The 21805-nt window shown below is 52.5% G+C and overlaps 3 protein-coding genes across 8 annotated transcripts; 2 read left to right on the top strand and 1 right to left on the bottom strand.

Moving 5' to 3' along the window:
• Window positions 1-14: 14 nt before the first annotated feature.
• RAB41 (RAB41, member RAS oncogene family) lies at window positions 15-16483 on the top strand. 6 transcript variants are annotated; one of them, XM_068697488.1, is made up of 9 exons: window positions 89-240; window positions 1184-1242; window positions 2925-2978; window positions 4789-4894; window positions 8120-8228; window positions 8476-8587; window positions 11695-11788; window positions 13611-13677; window positions 14195-16483. In XM_068697488.1, the coding sequence occupies exons 2-9, from the start codon at window positions 1217-1219 to the stop codon at window positions 14257-14259; spliced, it is 633 nt and encodes a 210-aa protein (XP_068553589.1). In that variant the 5' UTR covers window positions 89-240; window positions 1184-1216; the 3' UTR covers window positions 14260-16483. The 6 variants fall into 6 exon arrangements, 5 of the variants coding, with proteins under 5 accessions (XP_068553585.1, XP_068553587.1, XP_068553586.1 ...); XR_011101206.1 differs by lacking the exons at window positions 8120-8228; window positions 14195-16483 and adding an exon at window positions 11120-11213 and having other exon boundaries at window positions 15-240; window positions 13611-13683; XM_068697484.1 differs by lacking the exon at window positions 4789-4894 and having other exon boundaries at window positions 23-240.
• A 55-nt stretch (window positions 16484-16538) lies between these two features.
• Window positions 16539-18534, top strand: LOC137863894 (START domain-containing protein 10-like). Its single transcript, XM_068697483.1, is given in 6 exon segments — window positions 16539-16764; window positions 16853-17000; window positions 17212-17315; window positions 17531-17812; window positions 17815-17883; window positions 18018-18534. Coding segments are annotated over 6 exon segments (969 nt in total). The 5' UTR covers window positions 16539-16620; the 3' UTR covers window positions 18240-18534.
• A 709-nt stretch (window positions 18535-19243) lies between these two features.
• On the bottom strand, window positions 19244-21795 carry PDZD11 (PDZ domain containing 11). The gene is made up of 6 exons (XM_068697490.1): window positions 21670-21795; window positions 21474-21557; window positions 21286-21342; window positions 21013-21111; window positions 20797-20857; window positions 19244-20330 (listed from the first exon to the last, which is right to left on the bottom strand). Exons 1-6 carry the CDS (start codon window positions 21754-21756, stop codon window positions 20296-20298), a joined length of 423 nt encoding a protein of 140 aa, XP_068553591.1. The 5' UTR covers window positions 21757-21795; the 3' UTR covers window positions 19244-20295.
• Window positions 21796-21805: the final 10 nt, after the last annotated feature.

The following is a 21805-nucleotide window of genomic DNA, read 5'->3' as shown; positions in this document are numbered from 1 at the left end:
CCCCCTCGCCCGGCGTCGTGACGTCAGCGCGTCGGCGGCGGAAGTGACGCGGGCGGGGCGGCGGTGGCGGCGAGCGCTCGGCGGCGGCTGCGGCTCCGGCTCCTCCTCGCTCCCGGCCCAGGCCCAGCCCCAGCCCCAGCCCCAGCCCCAGCCCCGCCGCCATGTCCGGCCCCGGCAGCGGCGGCGACTTCGGGAACCCGCTGCGGAAATTCAAGCTCGTCTTCCTGGGCGAGCAGAGCGGTGAGCGAGGCGGCGGGAGGGGCAAGGCCTCGGGGGGCCGTTACCGGGCCGTTACCGGGCGGGGAGGCCCCGTCGTGCATCCCCCGCCGCCTGGCTCGGCCCACGGGCGGGCCGCGGCTCCGGGTGGCCTCGTTCCGATCCCGCCCCGCTGCCGTCGCCCCCCGGTTCCCGGCCGGCTGCAGGTCCCCGGGGGGTTTCCAGGAGCTGTCCGGGCCCTGGCAGCCGTAGCGAGGCGCGACCGTGACAGCCTCCCGTCAACCGGCGATTTATTCCCTTTCCCTTTTTCTCCTCTCCCCGCGCCCTTTGTATTTCCCGTGGCCTCCTCCCCCCTCCCTGGGAGAGAACCCGAGGTCTGGTCTTTGGTTCCCGCTCCTCTCCCTTCTGCCCCTTGCCTCTAGGCGGTATTTGAATACGTAAATTTACACTTTTTAAGCGAGCTGTCAAAGTTTACTGTGTATCAAAAACCTCGTTCCGAATAAAGTTTGTAACGTCTGAAATCCAAGTCGTAAACGTTGCCCTTCTGTGGAGCCAGAGGCAGCTGGAGAGTGCCCACGTTGCATCCCCGTGCTGGGTTCTGCTGTTTGCCTCCAGAACCCCTGGGCTTGCTGATTACATAAGTGGGAAAATGTGAATAACAAAGCAGGTTTGCTGCTGGCTCAGAGCAAGCAGAGAACTGTCACATGCATCGCAGAGCACCTCAGCTGAGCACTGAGTTTTCATCATCATTCATTTTTCACTTTCATGGATTCCTTTGGCCTAGTGCTCTTTTGCAAAATCACCGGCTGGGAAATTATTCACAAAATGTCAGGAGCCAGTGCCTGGGGAACGGCCTTCCTCTGGCAGCGTGGTTCTGGTGACCGGTGCTCCCGGCACGTCACCTGCCCCAGCAGCAGTTATTTTTCCCTCTGCTGCTTGGAAGTAATTTTTCCCTCTTCTTTTGTAGTGGGGAAGACCTCTCTGATCACCAGGTTTATGTATGACAGTTTCGACAATACTTACCAGGTACGTGGTGCAGCCACTTCTGCATGAGTGCCTCTCCTCTCCGCTCCTCGGCGAGCTCCTGGGGGAGCCGTTAGGGCAAACGCAGCTCTGCAGGAGATGTCAGCTCGGTGTCGTTTCTGAGGTGGTAATGTGCCTTGAAATGTAGATGAGACCTCGTGGTTCAGCCCAAGGATCTTGTATATTACCAGGGAGTGTGGTGTGCAAAAGAGCAGCGAGGTTTAAATCCTGTTGGAGAAACTTGAGGAAAACAGGGAGAAACGGTGATTTGTGGGGTCAGTGAACAGAGAAGACAATGGGGAGGATGACTGAAGATGGATGTGAAGCATCAGGAAATGGAGAGACAATAAGAGAAAAATGTGCTTACGGTGGTTTTTGGTCTCTTTCATCGTTATAGACTTTTCCATTTCAACAGGAATAGTTGAGTCCAGAGCGCAGAGCTGGATCCACAAGATGTCAGCACGGTGTATTCTCTCTCTCTTTTTTTTTTTTTTTTTTTTTTTTCAACTAAAAGGCTATAGATAGAAAAAGCCAGGGGAATTTTGGCAGGGAGAGAGTAGGGTAGGGATGGAGAGGCTTCAGGCTGAAAAGCTGAGGATGTGTAGGAGGCCTGAAGATTTGGGGAAGAGCGAGTTGCATCAAAAGCACTTAGTGGTATTTAAGGGAGTAGCAAATACCTTTAAGGAAGACGAGACCGGTGTTTTCTTTTAGTGCAGGCCAGGAGGAGTCTCTGGCTCAGATTGGAGTAATTTTAAGCTGGCTGTGAAAAGAGAAGGTGGTTTTCTGGAGGACAAGGCACTTACTGAAGCTGGATCTTGTGCTTTCTGCGTGGTTCTTTTATTCCTGACTATTGTAGGGCGCTGCAGTGGGTTCATCTCGTCACCATAGTTGTTGTAAACTGTGTCTGGGCTGCAGAGAACAGGGCACCTAGAGATGGGTGCTAAGGACAGAAATTGGTGGTTGAGGTCTGTTGTGCTGTCAGGTGGTTCGTGTTCTAGTGGAGTCCTTCCAGGACACATCAGGGCAGTGTTTGAGTCTGGGGATGGCCGAAAATACTGAAATCCGTCACCTCAGTAAGCCTTTTCCTGGGGTGGGGGTGGGCTGGGACGCCTGCTTGGTTTAAATGCCTGGGAACGTTTAATTCTCAGTAAGTTTCTGTAAATGTTTCTGCACGGGAATTGCTGTACAGCGATGGAAACATGAATGGAAGGAGGCTGGCAGGAAGAACTGCCTGGGAAACGAAGCTTCTGATTGTCGCTGCGAAGGAGGCGTGCTCTCCATCGGAAAGCCCTGAATCACTGTTACTTTTTAGGTCTCAGCACATTGCTCACAATTTATGTAACTTGTTCCAGCTTCTGGGTATTTCTAATCAGAGAAGTCTTAGCAGGCTGGGTTGCTGTGAGCCAGAGGGAGATGACGGGAGAGATAGGATCTGAGTTAAGATGCCTGAGTGTCTGAGAGGCAAAATTAGGCTCTGGTGTGGTTCGGAGGTGTTGGGAGGATAACAGGAGATGAAGATGGTGGAGATGCCTCGATGGCTTTGTTTGTATCACCTCTATGGAACGCAAACGACTTCAGCAGCTTAATTACAAGCTGGGGAGCGTTTTTTAGAGATTGTATGGAAAGATCTGATGTGCAGATGCTGGGAGGCGAGTTGCAGTTGCTGATGCTTTTCTTCTTTTCAGGCAACCATCGGGATTGATTTCCTGTCCAAAACGATGTATCTCGAGGATCGCACGGTGAGTGAGGCGGCCGGGTGATAGCACGGCAACCACAGCTGCTGGGCGTGCGGCTCTGCCTGCCCGCTCCTGCAGCGCTGCTGAAATCCCCCAGCAGCCTTGGCTGAGACTGACCCAGTCTCCCATTTCTGGTAAAAACTCCAGAATGAAGTCAAATTCCTTCATGCAAAACGGAGGCGAGCTCCTCGTGTCCCTCTCCCCGGGGAGCCAGCTGTCTGCTGCACGTGCCTGCCCAAGGCGTGGTTTGCTCCCAGAATTTGCAGCTCTGCCTCTGGGGTTGTTGGTGGAAATGGGCATGGGCACGCCCCGGGCGGCTCCGAGTCCTGAAGTCGCTCAGGATAAGCAGCGGTGGCACAGTTCCCCCTGGTAGAAAGGCTCCGTTTGTAACGCAGTTTTGCCTTCCTGTTAATAAAGCAATTCTGCATTTAGCTTGCATAAAGAGACCCCTCACATCCCTCTCCTGTCCTGCAGTATTTGTCTTTTTGCTAGCTCAAGTTTTGCTGGATCTTTTCCTTTTGCTAATTTTATATCTGGCTGAGAAGAAGGAAGCTGCTGGGAGGAGGGAAGGGCGGGTGGTGCGGTGGATGTCCTCCATCGCTTGGGGTCTGTTGCTTCTGAAGAAGTCTCATCCCTGTGTGTAGTGAGATTCGAGAGTGCTTCTGCCACACCTTACCAGTGATCTGCTGCTAGAAGAGACCTTGTTCAGCCTTTGTTTGAGAGAAACTACTTGGACAGCGTTCTTCAGTGTTGTTAGCAGGGGGAGAAGATGTTGGGAGTGCAGGTACAGGGGGCCTGCAGAGCCCGTAAAGCCCGACAGAGTAACAGAGCTGCTGAACGGGGGTAAGGGGAGGGAGGAAAACCAGCACACAGAGCCAGGAAAATTCAGGAATTGAAAGAGTTTCTCAGCTGGGGCTTGTGTTGGATTTTGCAGTAGTGCAAATGAGATGAAGAAGGCGAAGCCTCTAACTGCAGCAGATGCTTCGACATACTCGATAAGCCTTTACACTCAATGATACATCCCGAAATTCCACCTGTGCTGATCCCCCAGCTCTCAGGATGGCCTGGGCAGCGTGCACTGGCCAGCAGAAGGAACAAAGAGATGTGAGCCGGGTTCTGTGTGTCTTTAACACCCAGAACTCTCTCTGAGTAGCTTTCCCCAGAGCGTGACCATGGTGTGGTGTTTCTGGTGTGTAATTAGTGCCCAGGGAGCTGTGGTGCTGAGTGAACCGGGGCCGTGAGGAGCCCCATCCCTGCTCCTGACTGTCAGGCTGGCGGCTCCACATTACAGCTACATCATGCTTGGAAGCAGAGAGCTTCTCCTCCCAGTTTATTCCCAGACTGGGTTTCAGCAGGAGATGAGCCAGTCCAGAGGGTGGTTGCTGTCCTGGCTCGTACCCGCTGCCATGTTTGAGCACTTCACATCGAGCTTTCCAGCAGAGTAATCAAATTGGCGGCTGGGTGATGCGCTCCTGACAACTAGGAGTGCCCACACCTCTGGGAGGTGTTTTCAGGATATCCTGGGTTTCTGATGAAGTGGAAGAATGTGTTCATGCCTGCGAGTTATTACCGGGCTCGTGGAGGGGGAGATTTCTCTGAGGTGTTAGGCTGAGCTGACCGCGAGAGCGCAGTTGGAGGTTTCGGTGGCTCTCTTCACGCTTCTGTTCCATTTTAACTTTCCTTTTGTTGCGTTGTTTTTGCCTTGCAGTTTTTTTTTTTTTCTTTTTCTTTTCATTTCACTTGAGTTTCGGTTTTGTTTTCCATTTTCCTGCTCCTTCCTTTCCCTCTCCCCCTGCACTTTTCCATTTCCCAGATCAGGCTGCAGCTGTGGGACACAGCCGGCCAGGAGAGGTTCCGCAGCCTCATTCCCAGCTACATCCGTGACTCTGCTGTGGCTGTCATTGTCTTTGACGTTACAAGTAGGTATTGAGCCCGAGTGGCTGCAGGGGCCTTGCTTTTCACGGGTGCCTTGTATGCGTTGGAAGTGCTGATGGTGTGTGAAGGGAGTTAAGGCAGGCCCCAGCACTGTAGGTACGTGAGCATCCTCCCCCACAGGCACTGCTAACTGCATCTCAACCCCAACCTAGGGAATCGTTTAACTCTGCTCTGGTCAAAGCTCAGGCTGTGGGAGGCAGAGGAGCAGCAGGTGGGTGAGCAGGGGTTATGACTGCGTGTCTTTAACAATCAGATTAGTAGAATTTGGAAAGCTTTTTACTTTTTCTGTTCAGTTTTAAACCTCCCAAGTCCTCTCTGCTCTGGGTAACTAGAGAGGTAGTACGAGGGACCTCAGATGGCAAACAAATGAAATCCTGTCAGATTGGGCAAAGCAGCAAATTGCAACATCCATTGAAATGGAAGCTGTGCTGTGCCTTGTGAGGGTTCCAGGCTCCCATTTCATTGAAGAATAGAGCTGGCAGTTCATCCGAGTCACCAGAGGGCTTTTGAGAGAGACACAGCCACCATCATTTCTAAAGAATAAACAACCTTAAAGGGGAATTGTCTGTAACTCTTGGCAGCAGTATTTAAATAGTAGATATGAATATAATTATTTCGTTATAACTTGGTTTTGGGCTCCACTTGATCTGTCTTTTTCAATTAAGCTCCAGTATCAGCACACATAGCTAGACTGGATTCATACCAGTGAACAAAGTAAAGAAAAAACTGAAGATTTAAAAAAATAAAAACCCCACAAACCTCTGGCCCATCTCCATTCTGCCCCAAATCGAGGTTATAGCAAGTCCTCATGGATCAGGGGGGTTGTTTCACTTCGGTCAACAGAAATGCTTAATAACAAGCTGTGTGAGATTAATCATTGCACGAAATAATGACATGGTTGCTGCTCCAGTCCTAGAGCTTAAGTGCCTGACTCAAGGAGGATTTGTGGCACGGTGCAAAATAATGTAAAACTGATCTTTTTGGATGTGCACGGGATGATTTATATGCTGGGAAGGGATCTGGGTGAGACAGAGCAGGAGACTGCTGAGGTCGGCAGCTTTTCCTCCCCACTGTGGTGGCAGCTATAGGATGCTATTTATCCAGGCAGGTGGGAAAATTTTGCCACAGTCTAGGCTGTTCTTAATGGCTTCCAGACATGTCAAAAATAATGAAGTGATAGCTGATCTCATTGTGCCTCAGTAATGGTCTGATCTTTTCAGATAATTTCATTTTTTCTTGTTACTGCTTTTTGTTCCGATCTCAGCCACTAAGAGGCTTTTAGTTTGCTTGTGTCAGCGAGGGACCAGGCTCGTGCTTCGAGGGCATGATAATGGTGGCCGGCGGGATTAGGAAAACAGTTTCCTTCCACTCTGAAGAGCTGTGCATGTGCATTTTGTTTAACGTAACTGTATTTTGGAACCTCAAAAGCCCTCTAACTCAGCGCTGGTCATGGTAGGGCACAACAGGGACAGTCCTACGTGGCATACTCAGATACCTGCCAAAATGCTCTAACTAGAGAGAAACCGCTGGCTAGCGTCTGGTGGGCTGGGAAAAAAAAAAAAAAAAGAGAAATTGTTTAGTTGTTGTTAATCTCTGGGCATCCTGAAGTGGAAGTGGCCTGTGGTGGAAGCCCCACGCTGCAGCTGGGGCAGCTCAGCCACGCAGCGACCTCGTTCCTTAGGGAGACTCTATTAATGCTTGGCTGGGGACTCTCCTCCTTCCAGACCAGCAGTGTGTTCGTGCACACTGTCATGTGTGAGAGGGTTATTTATGGGTTTTCCTCCAAAATGGGCACATGCAAACTTCTAGAAATGACAGACCCCAGGAATATTGCAGGTAATTCCTTGGTTCCCTTCAGGGGAGCCCGCGTGGTACCTGCACGCTGGCTGGAGAACTTCCCTCACGTAATTTGTCCTTCACCACAAGAGGATTGCCAGGGCCAGTTCCTCACCAGTACTTCCTCTAGCTGCCTTCTTGATTGTGAGACTGAGGGTTGGAGCATTTAAATCACCACCAGGGTAAACTTTCTGGTGCAGCAGTGATGTCCTGGGGTCTCCACAGGGATCCTAATTGCGAAATCTGAAGGCAAGAGCCTGAAGCAGGCGTTAGCATCAATCCGTTCTGCCAGCACTGCTCTAAAACTGTCGCAGTGCTTGCAGTTCAGCACCCTGAGTTTCCAGGGGTAGGGAAGAGCCCTGACTTTGCTCCTGTAATGTTTTGCCTCTGGCAGTGTGCGCTGCTCGCGCAGCCAGCTCCATGGGGTAACAGCTCGGGAGGAAATGGCATCGCTGCCAACTGTTGAAAGCTTTTGTTGGGCATTCAGTGGGCAAGTTGGGCGTTTTTTGGCTGCTGGTGCTTCAAGTAGGCAGGTCGCAGCACCACGTGGACGCAGTGATGGTTATTGCTGTCCCGTATGTGCACCGGATGCTCCCAGAGATTAGAAGATGAAAAGGGTGAAAGAGGAGAAATAACCAGGCATCAGTGCTAGCGTACAGCAGCTCAGTCTGGGCGTAGCTGTGGCTCTGGAGGTGAAACTGTCAGAGCATTTGGTACTTGATTCTTAACCTTGTCAGGAAGGGAGAGCCCCGTGTCCTGTGTGCTGCCTGCACTGTAGCACTGCTTCTGCTGGACCTGAAGGTAGCGATTGCCTTAACCCTGCATGGAAATGGCACTGCCACGGACACCACCATCTTCTGGGCACTCGGTGCTGTGAGAGTGGGTGCTGTTGTGCTGCTTGGTGTCAGGGCTGGGGGAGCTGCGTGTCTGCCATGCAAGAACTGCCCCAAAAGCTTCAGTGTCAGATTTGATGTCATGGGAGGCTGGGAGTTCCGTGGAGACCCCATATGTACCCCGTAAATAATCCTGGGTAGCCTGGGAAGATCAGCTCCGTGTTGTGTGCCTGCTACCACTGGCAGCAGCGGCTGGAGGTGCAAGTCACAGCCTTCAGCTCTTCAGTGCCACGGCTGAGGGAGTGGGAGAACCTCTAGGCAGGCAAAGGAGGTGACGAAAGCACGTTGCCTACAAACAAAAGCAGAAGAGCCAAGTTGTGTGCTGTTTGCGTATTCGGAGTTGGGTTGCAAGGTCAGTCTCAGCTGCTGAGCCTGAGCTGCATGCAGTTAACTGTAGAAATGGCCTTTTCTCTAAAGGACAGTTTCCTCCTTTCTTTTCTCTCCTGCGCTCTCTCTCTGCTCTCCCTGGCCTGGTACCAGCAGGTTCGGCTGCAGCTTTGGGACACAGCAGGCCAGGAGCGGTTCCGCAGTCTCATTCCCAGCTACATCCGCGACTCCACTATTGCTGTGGTAGTGTATGACATTACAAGTGAGTGCTGCTTCGCTGTCTCCTTATTTGAAGTACCGCATGTGAGCAGGAGTATGTGACCTCCACAAGTTCTGCAAAAAGTTGATTTGGTTTTCTGCCCAGGCGGAAAACGATTTGTGGGTAGTTTATATGTGGTGCGGGGACACCTCGAGAGCACCTGCATGCAGGTGTAGTTAGTTTCATAAGTGTTCTCCCTCGCTTAAAACAGGCTTTGTCCTTAGCTTTCCCCTCTGTTTCCTCCCTGCAGACTTGAACTCTTTCCAGCAGACCTCCAAGTGGATCGATGACGTTCGGACAGAGAGGGGCAGCGATGTCATCATCATGTTGGTGGGGAACAAAACTGACCTGGCCGACAAGAGGTAATGGAGGGGAGCTGGCGGCCTCACTGCCCTCCCCAGGAAAAGCAAGGAGCTGACCAGCTGCTTTTTCTTTGCATGCGGAGATAAAACTTATCTCAGATCAAAAAGATGCCTTGCCAAAGCAAGGGAATCTACCTTTTTTTCCTTGGTCGCGTGAATGTGACCCTTCCTGTGTGCGCAGCTGTAAGATCGTAGGGAAGTTTCTTCATGTTACAAGATGCAGCATGAAATATTCCCATTATCAGTCTAAAAGGTTGATCTCTGAACATAAATTGTGTGCCGTAATGTGACACCAACTGTGATGTTGGAGGTGTGAGAGGAAACTAGATTAGCAAAAGCAGACTTTCCCGAGAGACATAAAGTTAATTAGACTCTTAAAATCACATGGATTCCATGTTTTAGGACATGTTGTAAAGCATTCTGCTTTTAAAACCAATCCTGGAGTGCTGCTTCAGCTCACAGAGCCAATGGAATAGATTCTTAGAGGGCTACAGGTCTGCACTTCGGCTTTTCTATTTCAGAATCATTTCTTGATTGCTGAATTAACAAAACTTGATTAATGTTTTCAGAGATTTTCCTTCTTTATGCAGCTATAAGTAATACTGTAGATAAGGAAGATTTCTCATTTCAGTGGCCAACTTCACGGGTAGTTGGCAAAGGGAAGTCGGTGTAAGCCACACAACTGCTCGCAGTCCCAATACTTTAAAGGGTTTCACACACACCAGCTGTTCCTAAAGGTGTGGTTTGTGTATCAGGGGATATACGAAGCGTTGAAGTGATGAGGAATTTTTACCTGGTGCAAAAGAGAACATGTCAGAAAGCACAGCTGGGAAATACACGGATCTCATAGTTCTCTTAAAATCAAAACTTTATTCTTTGCCCGGTCATGAGACACTTCTGTTCAAAAGATAACACCTTAAAAAGCTGTTCTCTTCAAAAAAACCCTGCCCTAATATCTCAGTTGCCTGCTTGTTCGCTCTCTTTGGCATGATGGGCCTAACAGGAGTCTGGTTGTTTCATTTTGGATGCTGTCACATTTCTAATTCTAAACCTCGCTTCGCTCACTCCTGATGTGTAAATACTGCTTCCGAATGTATTGTGATTTGTTTTTTTTCTTTGGGTGTTTGGTGTTTTGCAAATGCCTGTGTGAGACCACAGGCAGCATCCCTGGCTGCACAAAATGGTGTTGGGAGATGCTTTTTGCCCTTTGTCTCTGCGCAAGTCATGCTGTCTGTTTTTAGTTTGCAAAGCCGAGCAGGAAGAGCACAGACGGTACTAAAACTGACAGGTGGTTCGAGTCAGTGGGGAAAAAGATAACAGTAAGCTTTTGCTGAGTGCAGTGTAGGCTCTGCGCTGATGACACGTGGTGAAACCTGTCCTGTGTGCACCACACAGACCACCTCAGCCTTGATGTGTATTTTGCTTTTCCCAGTTCCAGTGGAGGTTGTTCTAAGTGACCTGTGCCTTGCCTGCCAGAAATGTTGGGGGAAGCATGGTGCCTCAGAGCATCAGAAATACGAGAAATATATGGAGCCAATTTGGATTAGGAGACCCAGGCAGCAAGAACTCAGAGCAGTCTGGGCTCTTAAGTCAGCTCACAAAAGCAACTGAACAAAATCTGGGATGTTGTCCTTGAGACAGCTCTGTTTGTTGGCCAGGTGCACAAGGTGCACTTGTTTGTACACAAATTAGTAGTAGTACTATTATCATCATTGCTGTTATTATTATTTTCCTGTCTTAACAAACTGTCTTTATCTCACCTCACGGGCTTTACTTTCCCATTTCTCTCCCCCACCCCAGAGAGGGTGAGCGCACGGCTGTGTGGTGTTTAGCTGCCGGCTGGGTTAAGCCATGACGCTGCTTTACATCACTCCCCATTTTCTTTTGGAACTGGAAAAGCCAGTGGGGTAATTTCTGCCTTGATGTATTTCCAGGTGGTTCAGAGGTAGCGTGTGTGCACAGGACAGCTGGCCCAGCACTGCCATACAGATAAAAATGCCAGAAACGTGTGTGAAAAATAGTAACAGCTGGGCTTTGTGTAGCACTAAAAATTCCTATTTTAGGAGTTTGATGTAAGTGTCAGTCGTCCTGGTCTAGGCATGAGTGTGGAATTAGGGCGTATATTCAGCTATTGTTAAAAGAAACCACTTTGCCTTGACCAGAGAGAAAGTTAGATCTGTGGCAGGCTGAAATGCTGGGCCTCTTAAAGCTGGACAAAGCCACAGGATCAGCTTGAGCCTCAGCACATCTTTGGGGAAAAACAAAAAAGAGCATATTGGAAACCATTCACCCTATGGTAACAACCAAGTGATGATGCAAGTTAAGTTCTGGTGCCAGAAAGCTGAACTCAGAATAGGGCTGTTTTCATTTGGTGCAGCATGTTCAGTTTTTCTCTCCTACTAACATTGCTTCAGTTGGTAGCTGTTTGGTTTTTGTTTTTTCCCTGCAGTTTTTGTTTCTTACCATTTTTGAACTGTCGTTTTTTGGTTCGGTTTGGTTTTTCTTTTCTGTGATTTGTTCTCGTTGCTGTAGACAGGTTTCTGTAGAGGAGGGTGAGAGCAAAGCCCAAGAACTGACTATGATGTGTATTGAAACCAGTGCTAAAGCAGGATGTAATGTCCACCAGGTATGTACAGGGTGTTGGTCAGAGCATTTCCAGGCGCCGGCTCACACGCAGCAGCACAGCACTTGCCATTGCACTTGCTGCTGGAGCCTTTCTGATGTCGTTCTGTAATCTCGTAGAGTTCCCTTCTGGTGACTTTTGGGAAACTGCATTCTGCAGCAGGTGCAGCTGCTGGGGATTCTTCTTTCCCTTGAGGATGCTGTGAATGAGACTCGGGTGTGCCACACAAACTTCATCCTGTGCCGAACGTCCTTTATTAACGGTCCTGAGTCCAGGTGTTCCCTGAGTAACTTTCCTGAGGTTGTTTCTGTCTTAGCTGGAGAACCCAGGGGTCCTAAAGACTCAGAGGTCCCATCTGTGGGCTGTGCTCTGTTGTAAGGGGTGGTGAAGAGGCCCTCCACTGACAGCATTTCAGTCACATATCTCTAATTCTTCCTGTCTGATTTTCCTTTTTGTCTTTCTGCTTTTTTGCACCTTTATCCAGGCAAATCACTACGGAAGAAGGTGAACAGAGAGCCAAAGAGCTGAATGTGATGTTTATCGAGACCAGTGCAAAGACTGGATACAATGTGAAACAGGTAGAGCAATGTTCTGCTTTATAGACAGGAAATGTGTGCTTTGCTGTCTGCTCTGTGGGAGGATTAATGCTGCTTAGGGCTCGTATTCCCCCAGATGCCTGTATTCTTTATTGCCAGGCCCCGAAACGCTTCTTGCCCAGCGGTCAGTGCTGCTGCTTTTCCTAGTGGAAGCTTCCTTCCTGTTGTCTCAACAATCCCCTGTTAAAGCAAAGGAAGCTTAACTCGCCTTGAAAGGAAGGAGACTCTAAAAACAGCATGTGCTGAGCAATAGGAATGTCACTGCTTAGTGCCGCCTGTCAAACACAATTCTGTGTTTCCTTTGCTTTTGTTAACCGTTAATGCACTGTTGTCTAAAATTGCTGTTGACATCAGGCAGGGTAATAGCATGTGCTGATGCACTAGAGTGGAGGTTCCTGGCTCTGTTGGCAAGCTGCAGAGAGAAACCATAGAAGGATTGAGGTTGGAAGGGGTCTCTGGAGATCATCTAGGCCAGCCCTCATGCTCCTAGTGGAGTCAGCTAGAGCAGGCTGCCCAGAACTGCCTCCACTTGGGTCTGGAATATCTCAAAGGATGGTGACTCCATCTCTCCAGGCAACCTGCTGCAGTCTTCAACTACCCTTACATTAAAAAAATAATAGTAAGCCCACATTTTTTATGTGTTTAAAGAAAATTTCTTGTCTTTTGATTTGTGCACAATGCTTCTTGCTGTAAACTCGAGACCATTCACCCCTAGTTCAGAAATTGCTCTGAAGCATGAGAGAACTTGAAGGATAAGGCAGCTGTGAGGCCTGGGTATCGTCAGAAAGCATGAGCATGGTTGGTGTCAGGAAGCTCCTGGCTGGGATACGCACTTCCTACTTTGCTGCACACCAGCTGGCTGGGAGAACCTGACAGTGGGATTAGGAGACTTTGGTTTTGTTTCTTTGAGCTGTTCTGGATATAATCCACTTTAATCTTTGGTTCTAATTTACTGTTGCTTTATTTGCTTAGTGGGTGTTTGCAGTGAGAATTTCTGTGGCTAAGATTGTTAAGGGCAGGTACTGATGGCAGCAGCTTGTTCGTGCCTCAGTGGCTTGATTTTCCAAGTAATGCAATTTGGAGATGTGGATGAAAAGCCACTGCCAAGCTACTGGGAGGAAAAATCATCACCATCAGATGATTCCTCTGGTTCTTTAAATAAAAGATCTTTGCAGCATTTTTCACCAGCCGCCTCATGGTGTCTGTATTGTTTGCTGCTTCGTTAATGTCAGCAGGAGGAGCTCTAAGCACTGACTAGAAAAATTATGCAAAACCATTTTCTGTTTTTCTGGGGATATGCTAGTCATTCCCAGATCTAGCATATCCAGAGTAGCTTATGTGCAGCTCACTTGAGCCAGCTGAAAGCAGGACTGAACTGAAAGGTCAGCTGTAAAACCTTACTTATTCCACAGGCTTCTTGAGCAACCTCCCAACAGACCAAAGGTTTGTCAGCAGTCCCAGGTACAGCACTGTAACGTTGTTGTGTATAAAAGCAGTTGAGTATGGAAATGGGAAATTGTAGCCTCTGACTTGCTTACTGAGTGCAGGAGGGAGTTCTTCTGTGCACCCCTAGAAGAACTGTTTCTGTTGAAAAAGAACTCCACGTTCACCTCAGTTAGGAACAGAAAAACATAAATCACCTGCTCTGCAGGCAGTCCATAACGTAATTGGTTTAACCAAGCCTGTTGGGTTTCTTGTGGAAAAACATATTTGTTCAATTCTCAGATCTGCTGTAGAGCAGTGTTTTGTTCTAACATGCATTTCTTTCTGACAAGCTTTTCACTTACCTATTGCTATTTTTCAGCTTTTCCGCCGTGTGGCTGCTGCCTTACCCGGGATGGACAGCACACCAGAGAAGAGCAAAGAAGACAGTATCCTTGTTTTCTCATCGGCAGATCTCCTGCTGTCACGGGGTTTGGCAGTTACCTTTGGTCAGATTGGGCTTACGGACTTATTTTGCACATTGTGGGGTTGGCTTTTGCTGGGGTTTTGCAGACACATGGCTGAAACCATGTAGTGTGGTGTTTACCTGTGCCCATCAATTGTGGCCCCTGCATAAATGTAGATAAATATTAGAAGCGTGAGCACTCCCTTAAACTTGGAGTAAAGCTCACACAGTTTTAAAATACCATAATATTTTCTTTTCTTTTCTTTGCACAGGGCTGTTGTGTTTGCAGACATGTCCAGCTGGGCTCTGTGCTCTAAATGGGTTTGACATACCCAGTCCCCTGGTATTGCGCCTAACCCTGTGCAGGCAGGATGTGTTCTGCTCAGCTCCAGGGCAGCTGGCAGCATTTTCAGATACTGCTCGAGTTCTCTGTTCTCTAGCTCTTAGTTTTTATTTTATTTCCCTCGAGATGGGTTATTTCCTTAACCTGTCCCCTTCAGTGATCGACATCAAACTAGAGAAACCTCCTGAGCAGCCAGTCACGGAGAGCGGCTGCTCCTGCTAACAGCCCCGTTCTGTAGCAGCACGTTCCCCGACCGGCCAGTCTCACGGAAGAACATCACTGCTCATTGGCTAGGCAACCCTCCTGTGGGCTGAAAACCAACCTACTAAGCGAGCGAACTCCCTGTTTACTGGTGGGGAGCAGCCCCGGCCGCCCCTCTTACTGCATGGTATGAGCCTTGAGTGCAGAATGAGTGTCCTGTCTTTTATTTTGGTTTATTTTTTATGTTGGTGCACTTTGGCACTGTGGTGCCCTTTACACTCTCTCTTTCTCTCTCTCTTCCTCTCCCTCCCTCCTCCACCTCGAGCCTGTCTGCTCAGATGTATCTTGTGAATGCCGTGGAAAAGCCACCGAGTTAGGGAAAACAAGAATCAAGCTTGGGGGTGGGTTGTCCACCTTCCTTTACTGCCTTGCATCTTAACTAGCTCCCTGTCCACTCCAGCCACGTCTGTCCTGCATCCCCACTTCCTCTGTTTCAAGGCTGCTCCTTCTAAACCAGTCTGGCTGACTTGGCCTTGCCTTTCTGGACAGCACAGGTTACCCGGTTCTAGGCTTTTGCTTCCCGCAGGGCACACGCAGTGCTAGCTCCTCGGTTTCTCCTTTCTGTGGATGATCTTGGCTAACTCTTGCTCACGACTTCTGAGTTTTGCCCTACGCTCAGCCCCTTGCGACACAGAGCCCCGGCAGCCCCCAGACTGATAGCTTCGACCTTGGTGCTCCCGTTTGCGTAGCAGAGCCATCCCACAGGGCGCTCCCTTCAGTGGGAATATCTTCCCATCTGGAGGCTGCTGGTGCTTGGTGAGTGCTGGCTGTCAGATGTGGGGGAGGAAGCGGGTGCAGAGGCTTCGCAGCACGAGGCCGGGTGGGGAGAGATCCTCAGGGTGGTTTGTAGGCTCCTGGCTGCCAACAGCGAAGGAAGCAGCTCTGTGGGGTCCATCGCTGCAGGAACAACACCTGCCCCGGGAGTCACGGATGCCTTTCAGGTTCCTTTCCTCCTCTCCATCCTGTTCACAGTCACACAACCTCGGAGTTGCTTCTCGGACGCTGGGAGAGCCCCAGCAAAGTGAAGGCCAGTGATAGCTTTTCTGCTTTTGTACCTAGGTTGCTGCTTGATGAAATCACACACAGCTGCTTCTGCTTTTGTAGTAGACTTACGGGGGGTGGGGGCTACTAGACACGTCACTTTGGGAATCATGGTAAGCTGTGACATTGCCAAAACAGATCAGTGGTAGCAGGGACTTGTTACCAGGCACGGCTAGAGGAATGTACGCTGCTGAAGTGCGTTTTGGTGTCGCTTCTGGACCTCCAGGGTTGGGAAATACCTCGCTCTTCCCCCAGCTCTCTACCCCTGGTTTCCAACAATGTTAGTAGAGCTCTTCAGAAACCTTTATTGTGGGTTTGTGCGTTTGTTTTTTATCCCCCCCTTCCGTCTGCTCCAGAAGTCAGGAGGTTTGTCTGTTGACAGAGAGGAGAACGAAGCAGCCAGACGGCTGTGAGCCATTCCCTGTTCCTTTTCTCAGCCGGCCTGTGTCGGGGGTGCTGGTGGGCAGGAGCAGGAGGCACTGGGTGCTCAGGGCACGACCCCCTGGCGGTGTTTGGCGGGTTGGTGACACTCCCCCAGCACGATGCCTGGTCGGTCACTGACACAGCGTGTGCACTTTGAAACCTGCGGGCTGGGGATGGAGGGGAAGGGGCAGCCTTGGCCCGGGAGCTGGAGGAGCTGCGTCCCTTCCCCTCCACATGAGCCGGCTGCAGGAGGAAGCTGGGATGTGGCTTCCCATTTCACTCTGGAGTGTCCCCCCCTCTCCCCTCCTTACCCACCGTCCCAGCCGGGTCCTTGGTGCCCCGGCGGGGAGCTCGGCCCCCTCTCTGTACATACTCCTGTCGTGTGGGAATTGCTGATGTTTGTCGGTGTGTCTGTCTGCCGTAGAACAGGTTTTGCTCTCCCCTTCTTTCTCACGGGCAGGCGTGCGCGGCCCCTGCTCTCGTATTGTTCTGAGTCACGGACCTGGGGGGAGGGAGGGGGGGACCGTAAGTAACGGGGGGGGGTAACTAGTGAAATAAAATAGTTCACTTCCCACTGTCTTCTCTATGGATGTGTATTATATTGAGTGTGTGTCCGGCCCTGCTGTCTCCTAGCTGTTAGCCAAGTAAGTGTGACTATTACTCTGAGTATGGACTGTCTGACCACAGCCGTGTATCACACTAAATAAAGTTATTTCACCAACGCCTCCTCTCTCCTGCTTCCCGAGCCAGCCGGAGCTCGGGGCGGCCGCTGGGGGCGGGCGCAGCGGGGGCCAGCCCGGAGGAGGGTGGAGGCCGGGGCTCCGAGCTCTGTCCCGGCACAAGGAGCGGGTGCCCCGCATGGAGCGGGTGCTGGTGCCCGACGCCGACGCCTTCCGCGCCTTCCAGCGGCGCTGCCAGGACGGCGGCTGGCAACGGGACTGCGGCGGCCTCGCCGTCTGCCTGGAGCCGCCGCCACCGGGCTGCACCGTGCACCAGCTGAAGGTGGGCGCTGCGGGTGGCAGTGGCACCAGGGAGGGTGGGTGGGTGGGTGGGCAGAGCCCGGCCCCTGAGCTCTGGGTGCTCCCCGCAGTGCCGCATCGACATCCCGGAGGTGGCGGCGGGGACGGTGTACGACGTGCTGCACGATGCCGAGTACCGCCGCCAGTGGGACACCAACGTCATCGCCAGCCACGACATTGCCCGGGTGGCTGCCAACGCCAACGTCAGCTACTACGCCTGTGAGTGGGGCCCTCCGGTGCTGGAGCCTCTCATGGGGCCTGTCCTGCTTCTGTTTGGGGCATGGCTCAGGGTCACTGCCACGAGAATTGGGCTGGTGAAGGGCACTGGGATCACAACACCAGCTCTGGAGGGTGCTCGGGCAGGGCTGTGGGCCCCGCACGCTGCTGGGGCCTGGGAAGCAGCTTCCTTTTTCTTCCCCCCCTTGTCTAGGGCGATGCCCAAAGCCCTTAAAGAACAGGGACGTGGTGACACTGCGGGCCTGGCAGGTCGAGGACGGCTGTCACACCATCATCAGCTTCTCGGTCAAGCACCCGGTGAGTGCTGGGGGGGCCGGGCTGGCCCTGAGATCCCACCCGGGATAAACCGGGACCCCCAGAGCCCCTCGCAGGTAGGGACAAATTCCTGGCCGAGTCCTCAGCTCAAGGCAGCTCCTCCAGCCTCATTGCTCGGTTTATTCAGTGCCAAAACAGAGAGGGAGAGGGCCGGGAGGGTGGAGGAGGGCGCCTGACAGCCTGCTGTGCCCACACAGAAATACCCCCCGCGCAAGGACCTGGTCAGGGCGGTCGCGCTCCTCATGGGGTACCTGGTGTGCCCCACCGGGCCCAGCAGCTGCAGGCTCACCTACCTGGCACAGGTGGATCCGAAAGGTAACTGCTGCTCCTGGCCTTGGGGTGCTGACACCAATCCTGCTCAGAATTCAGGGGGCAGCCACGTAAGGTGGCCCTCCCCTGCTCCAGCCCCCCCGGCGTGTGTTGGCGCTGACGCTGGGAGGAGCACGGCCCTCTCCTGGCACGCTAACTTCTGTTTTTCCTCCCCCCAAATCCATCAGGGTCGCTGCCCAAGTGGGTCGTGAATAAAGTTTCTCAGTACCTGGTGCCGCAGGTGAGCGGAGAGCTCCCAAATTTCCAAGGGGGTGTGCCCAGTGCCTGGCTGGAGCTCGGGGCTGTGGGGTGGGAAAAGTGCCAAGCTCTCAGCTTCCACCATTGTCCCCCCTGTGCTTCCCTGTTTCGGAGCAGATGTTGAAGAGACTGCACAAGGCCTGCGTGCAGTACCCTGCCTGGAAGCAGCAGCACGGCCTGAACGTGAAGCCCTGGCTGTACCCCGAGCAGAACGAGCTTCCCGAGCTGGCGCTGTCAGTGCTGGAGCTGCAACACGGCGCCTCGCTGGAGGACATCGACGAGAGCGGCCTGGCCGAGGCGAAGGACGAGAGCGGCGAGCACGGCGGCGCGGAGAACTGATGCTGCTCGTGGTGCTGCTCAGTCTAGTGGGTTACAATGAGGTGTAGGGGGGGGACAGGGAGATTTTACACAAAAATCCCCACATTTGTGGCCTTTCGGGCTGCACCCACCTGGTTGAATCTGCTGTGCCTTAGGACAGAGCCTGTCCTGGGGCTGTCGCTGCTGCTCCAAGAGGTGGAGCCGGGTGCTGTGCCTCTGCCGGGCTGATTTAATGGCTGGGGAGTTACTCATTGACAGAGCGAGGCTGCTCGTGGCCTCTGCCACTGCTCCGTCAATTAAAGCTACTTAAACCCTGGATGGTCCTGGAAAAGAATCTGCTCCTTCCAGTTGGGGCCATGTCGTGGTGTCACCGAGCGGTTCCTGGGGTGCTGCTGCCGCTGGGCAGGGCCAGGCTGCCTGCAGCTCTCCCAGGCAAGGCCCCAGCGCTGCCGGCCTGACCTTCCTCCTCCCCGAGAGACGTGTGGGTGCTGCAAAACTGGTGTGAGCCAGGAGACAGACGGGGCTCGTGGAAGATCTCTCGGTTGACCTTCTCAGGCTGGTGTTGGGGGTGCTCCTGGCTGCTGCTTTCCCTGGCAGAAAAACTGTTGGTTTTATTTTTCTTACATATTTTTTTCCCCTAGCATATCTAATTCCACTGGCCCAACTTTATCCCCCCCGTTGTTTGAGCTAAGGCAGAGCTGGAGGTGCTTTAGGGTCGCTGCTCCTGCCTCAACTGAGGCGCTTTGGTGCCACCACAGACAAAACCCCGCGTTGCAGCCCTTCCTCCTCCTGCCAGTGCTGTAACACCACAGCAGAGTAATCACGGGCTGACTTCCATCGCAGCCGGTGCAGAAACACCCCGGTGAGTGAGCTGCACCTGGCACAGGTCCCACAGCTTCCTCCTGCAGGCTGCAAGGCCAACTGGAGTCAACCTTTGTCTCAGCCGAGCCGGGCATTTCCTCGGGGCAGTGCTGAGGGTGGCAATGAATCCTCCCGAGACCTCCTGAGTAGGAATGAGGCGAGCCTGGTTGCTGTACTAGTTTTATTATGTCAGTTATTACAGGTAAGTGGAAAACACCGCGGAGAAGGCCAGAGCGAGGGCTGTCCCAGTACCATTTACAAGGTGATACTACCCCAATTTGCACCCAGTTGATAACCCCAAAGTTTTCACCTGTGTTCTCCCAGCACAGGGCCCAGCAGGATTCCTCCCCTTTCTCAGCAGGACAGCTGCCACCCCACCACTTCAGCAGCAGGAGGGGGAATTGTCCCAGCAGGAGAGGAGATGGCTGAGGAAAAAGGGAGAAGTTTACCTCCAAGTAGCAGGGAGTTCTGACAGGAGCACCTGGAAGGGACAGGGCTGTGCCACGAGAAGGAAGCAAGTCCAGCAAGTAAAACCCTTAACACAAGCACCACGCGTGAGGGAAGCTGGCTACGTGTCACTGCAGTTTAGGAATGTGCTCCAAGTGTCCTGGTCCTGTCCCACAGGGGTTGTTAAGCAGTGACACGGTACACGCATGCCTTGGAGACGAGTGCAGCTAGAGATGTGCATCAAGTTTGCCTGGATTTCACTCCCATTTGTATCCCAAGCAAACCCAGGAGTGTAGAGCAGAGGTAGGACAGTGGAGAGGGAAAGGATTTCATGTCACCAGAGAAGGGAACAGGCTGATCTCTTGGAGGACTAAGGCCATGCTCTGCTCCAGCATGCTCAGACCCAGCCTTACATCCTAGCAACAAAAGCTGGATCCAGAACCTGCCGAGCACTCCTTTCAGTTACATCCTACAAGCAGAGAAGCACAGATCGTGCTGGACAAGCTGTCTGCTGGTACCCACATCCACACCAGCACCATCAGCCTGTTTCACCACCCAGCTGAAGGAGTACAGACTGAAGCCTCATCCATCTTCCAGCTAAACAGGCTCTGCGGTGTCCTCCAAGCAGGAAACAGAGCCGAGGCCCATGAAGTTGTGCCTCCAGTGACAGCTGAAATTTGACACGGCATCTCAGATGTTGAGGAAAGGGAGTGGAGAGTTTTTCTTGCAGGACAGCCGCTCTGGAGAGGACCCAGCAGACAGCTGCCTACTAGTGAACAGTTCTTTCCTTCTGTCTCTGGTAATCTGCAAGAGAGAGAGAAGGCAAGGCTGGAAGGATAAAAGTGTTTGTCGATGGTGACTGTCAACAGTGAGGGGGAGTTAGCTAAGATGAGCTGGTTTTAAAATAGCACATTTCCATCCCAGCCATTGTTTCAAGTTATTTTAGGACACGTAGAAAAGAAGTTTGCTTTGAAGTCCTCCCTTCCCTTGCACCTTAATTTCCTTCGCTTTCATTTAAGGATCAGTTTCCATTTTATGAAGAATCCTTGTCTGGCTTCCCTTGACTTTCCTCCCTCCTTCCCCCCAGTACCTCTGGGCGTTATGTGTTCAGCAACCAAGAGTTAAAAATTTGGTGATTTTTTTCTCATTTTGACAATATTTAAACATCCTTTGAGACAGAGATCAGGCAGACTGGCCAGGATGCATGGCGGTCTGCTTCCCAGGGAGAAATGCTGCAAGGTGAGCAGACTCAGAGCCGGCAGGCACTTACTGTAGGGGAAGTAACGCACTCGCATGGTGATTTCACGGGCTGTCTTCAGGATCTCCACAGCCTGAAAATGGAAAAAGCTGATCAGTGACCAGGGAGGGCTGAGGATAGGAAAGAGCGGTGCATCAGTTACGTGGTGCTGTCGGCTGAGAGGCAGAGAGATGTTGGGGTGTGCACTGCTGGGACGACGAGAACACGCTGAGGTGCAGGCGTGCTCACCTTGCTGTGCTCGATGTCCTGGAAATCCACGTCGTTCACGGACAGCACCTGGTCCCCTTCCTGCAGCCCAGCTCTGTGCGCGTCCGAGTCAGGGATCACCTGCGAAGGGCAGGGCAGAGGCAGCAGCTCAGCACCACAGCTCCCTTCCCACACGGGACAGGCTGCCTGGCCCCAGGACCCTTCACCGTGCCCGTGCAGCATGTTCACAAGGGGAAGGGGCCAGGGGACACACACAGGACCTGTGCCAGTCCCCGCAGCACCCATGGGACACACCTTGGAGATGAAGATGCCCAGCTGCGAGGCCTTCCCTCCACGGATGTTGAAGCCCAGCTGCAAGACAAGGCACACACCGACCATAGCACACAGCAACAGCTCCCTGCTTGTGGCAGGGAGCTCCTCGCCCCCCTCAGCTTCCAGGGGGGGATTTGAGGAGGATGAGGGGGTCCCTGGGGGGATCCTACCTGCGCCCCGGGCGGCTTCTTGAGGACGACGGTGCGGGGCAGGAACTGCGTGAGCTCGTTGTTGTAGTCGGGGTGGTAAAGCCGCTGTGAGGGGGAGAAGAAGAGGAGAGAAGGAGAGGGGAGATGAGAGGAGGGCGGTGAGGCAGCAGCAGCCCCCCGCTGCCTCCATCCCCGTGTCCCCCCGCGTCCCCCCCACCTCGTGCGGCGGCACCCATGCGGGGGGGCTCTCGTAGGGCGGCAGGAACACCACCGGGAAGTCGTCGTAGGGCAGCCGGGCCTCCATGGCGCCTCTGTCTCCTCCCTTCCCCTCATCTCCTCCCCTTGCCCGCCCC

The sequence above is a fragment of the Anas acuta genome, chromosome 13 (assembly GCF_963932015.1).
Source record: "Anas acuta chromosome 13, bAnaAcu1.1, whole genome shotgun sequence".
Classification (NCBI taxonomy): domain Eukaryota; kingdom Metazoa; phylum Chordata; class Aves; order Anseriformes; family Anatidae; genus Anas; species Anas acuta.
Note: the sequence above shows the minus strand (reverse complement) of the source record. Positions and strands in the feature narration are given on the sequence as shown.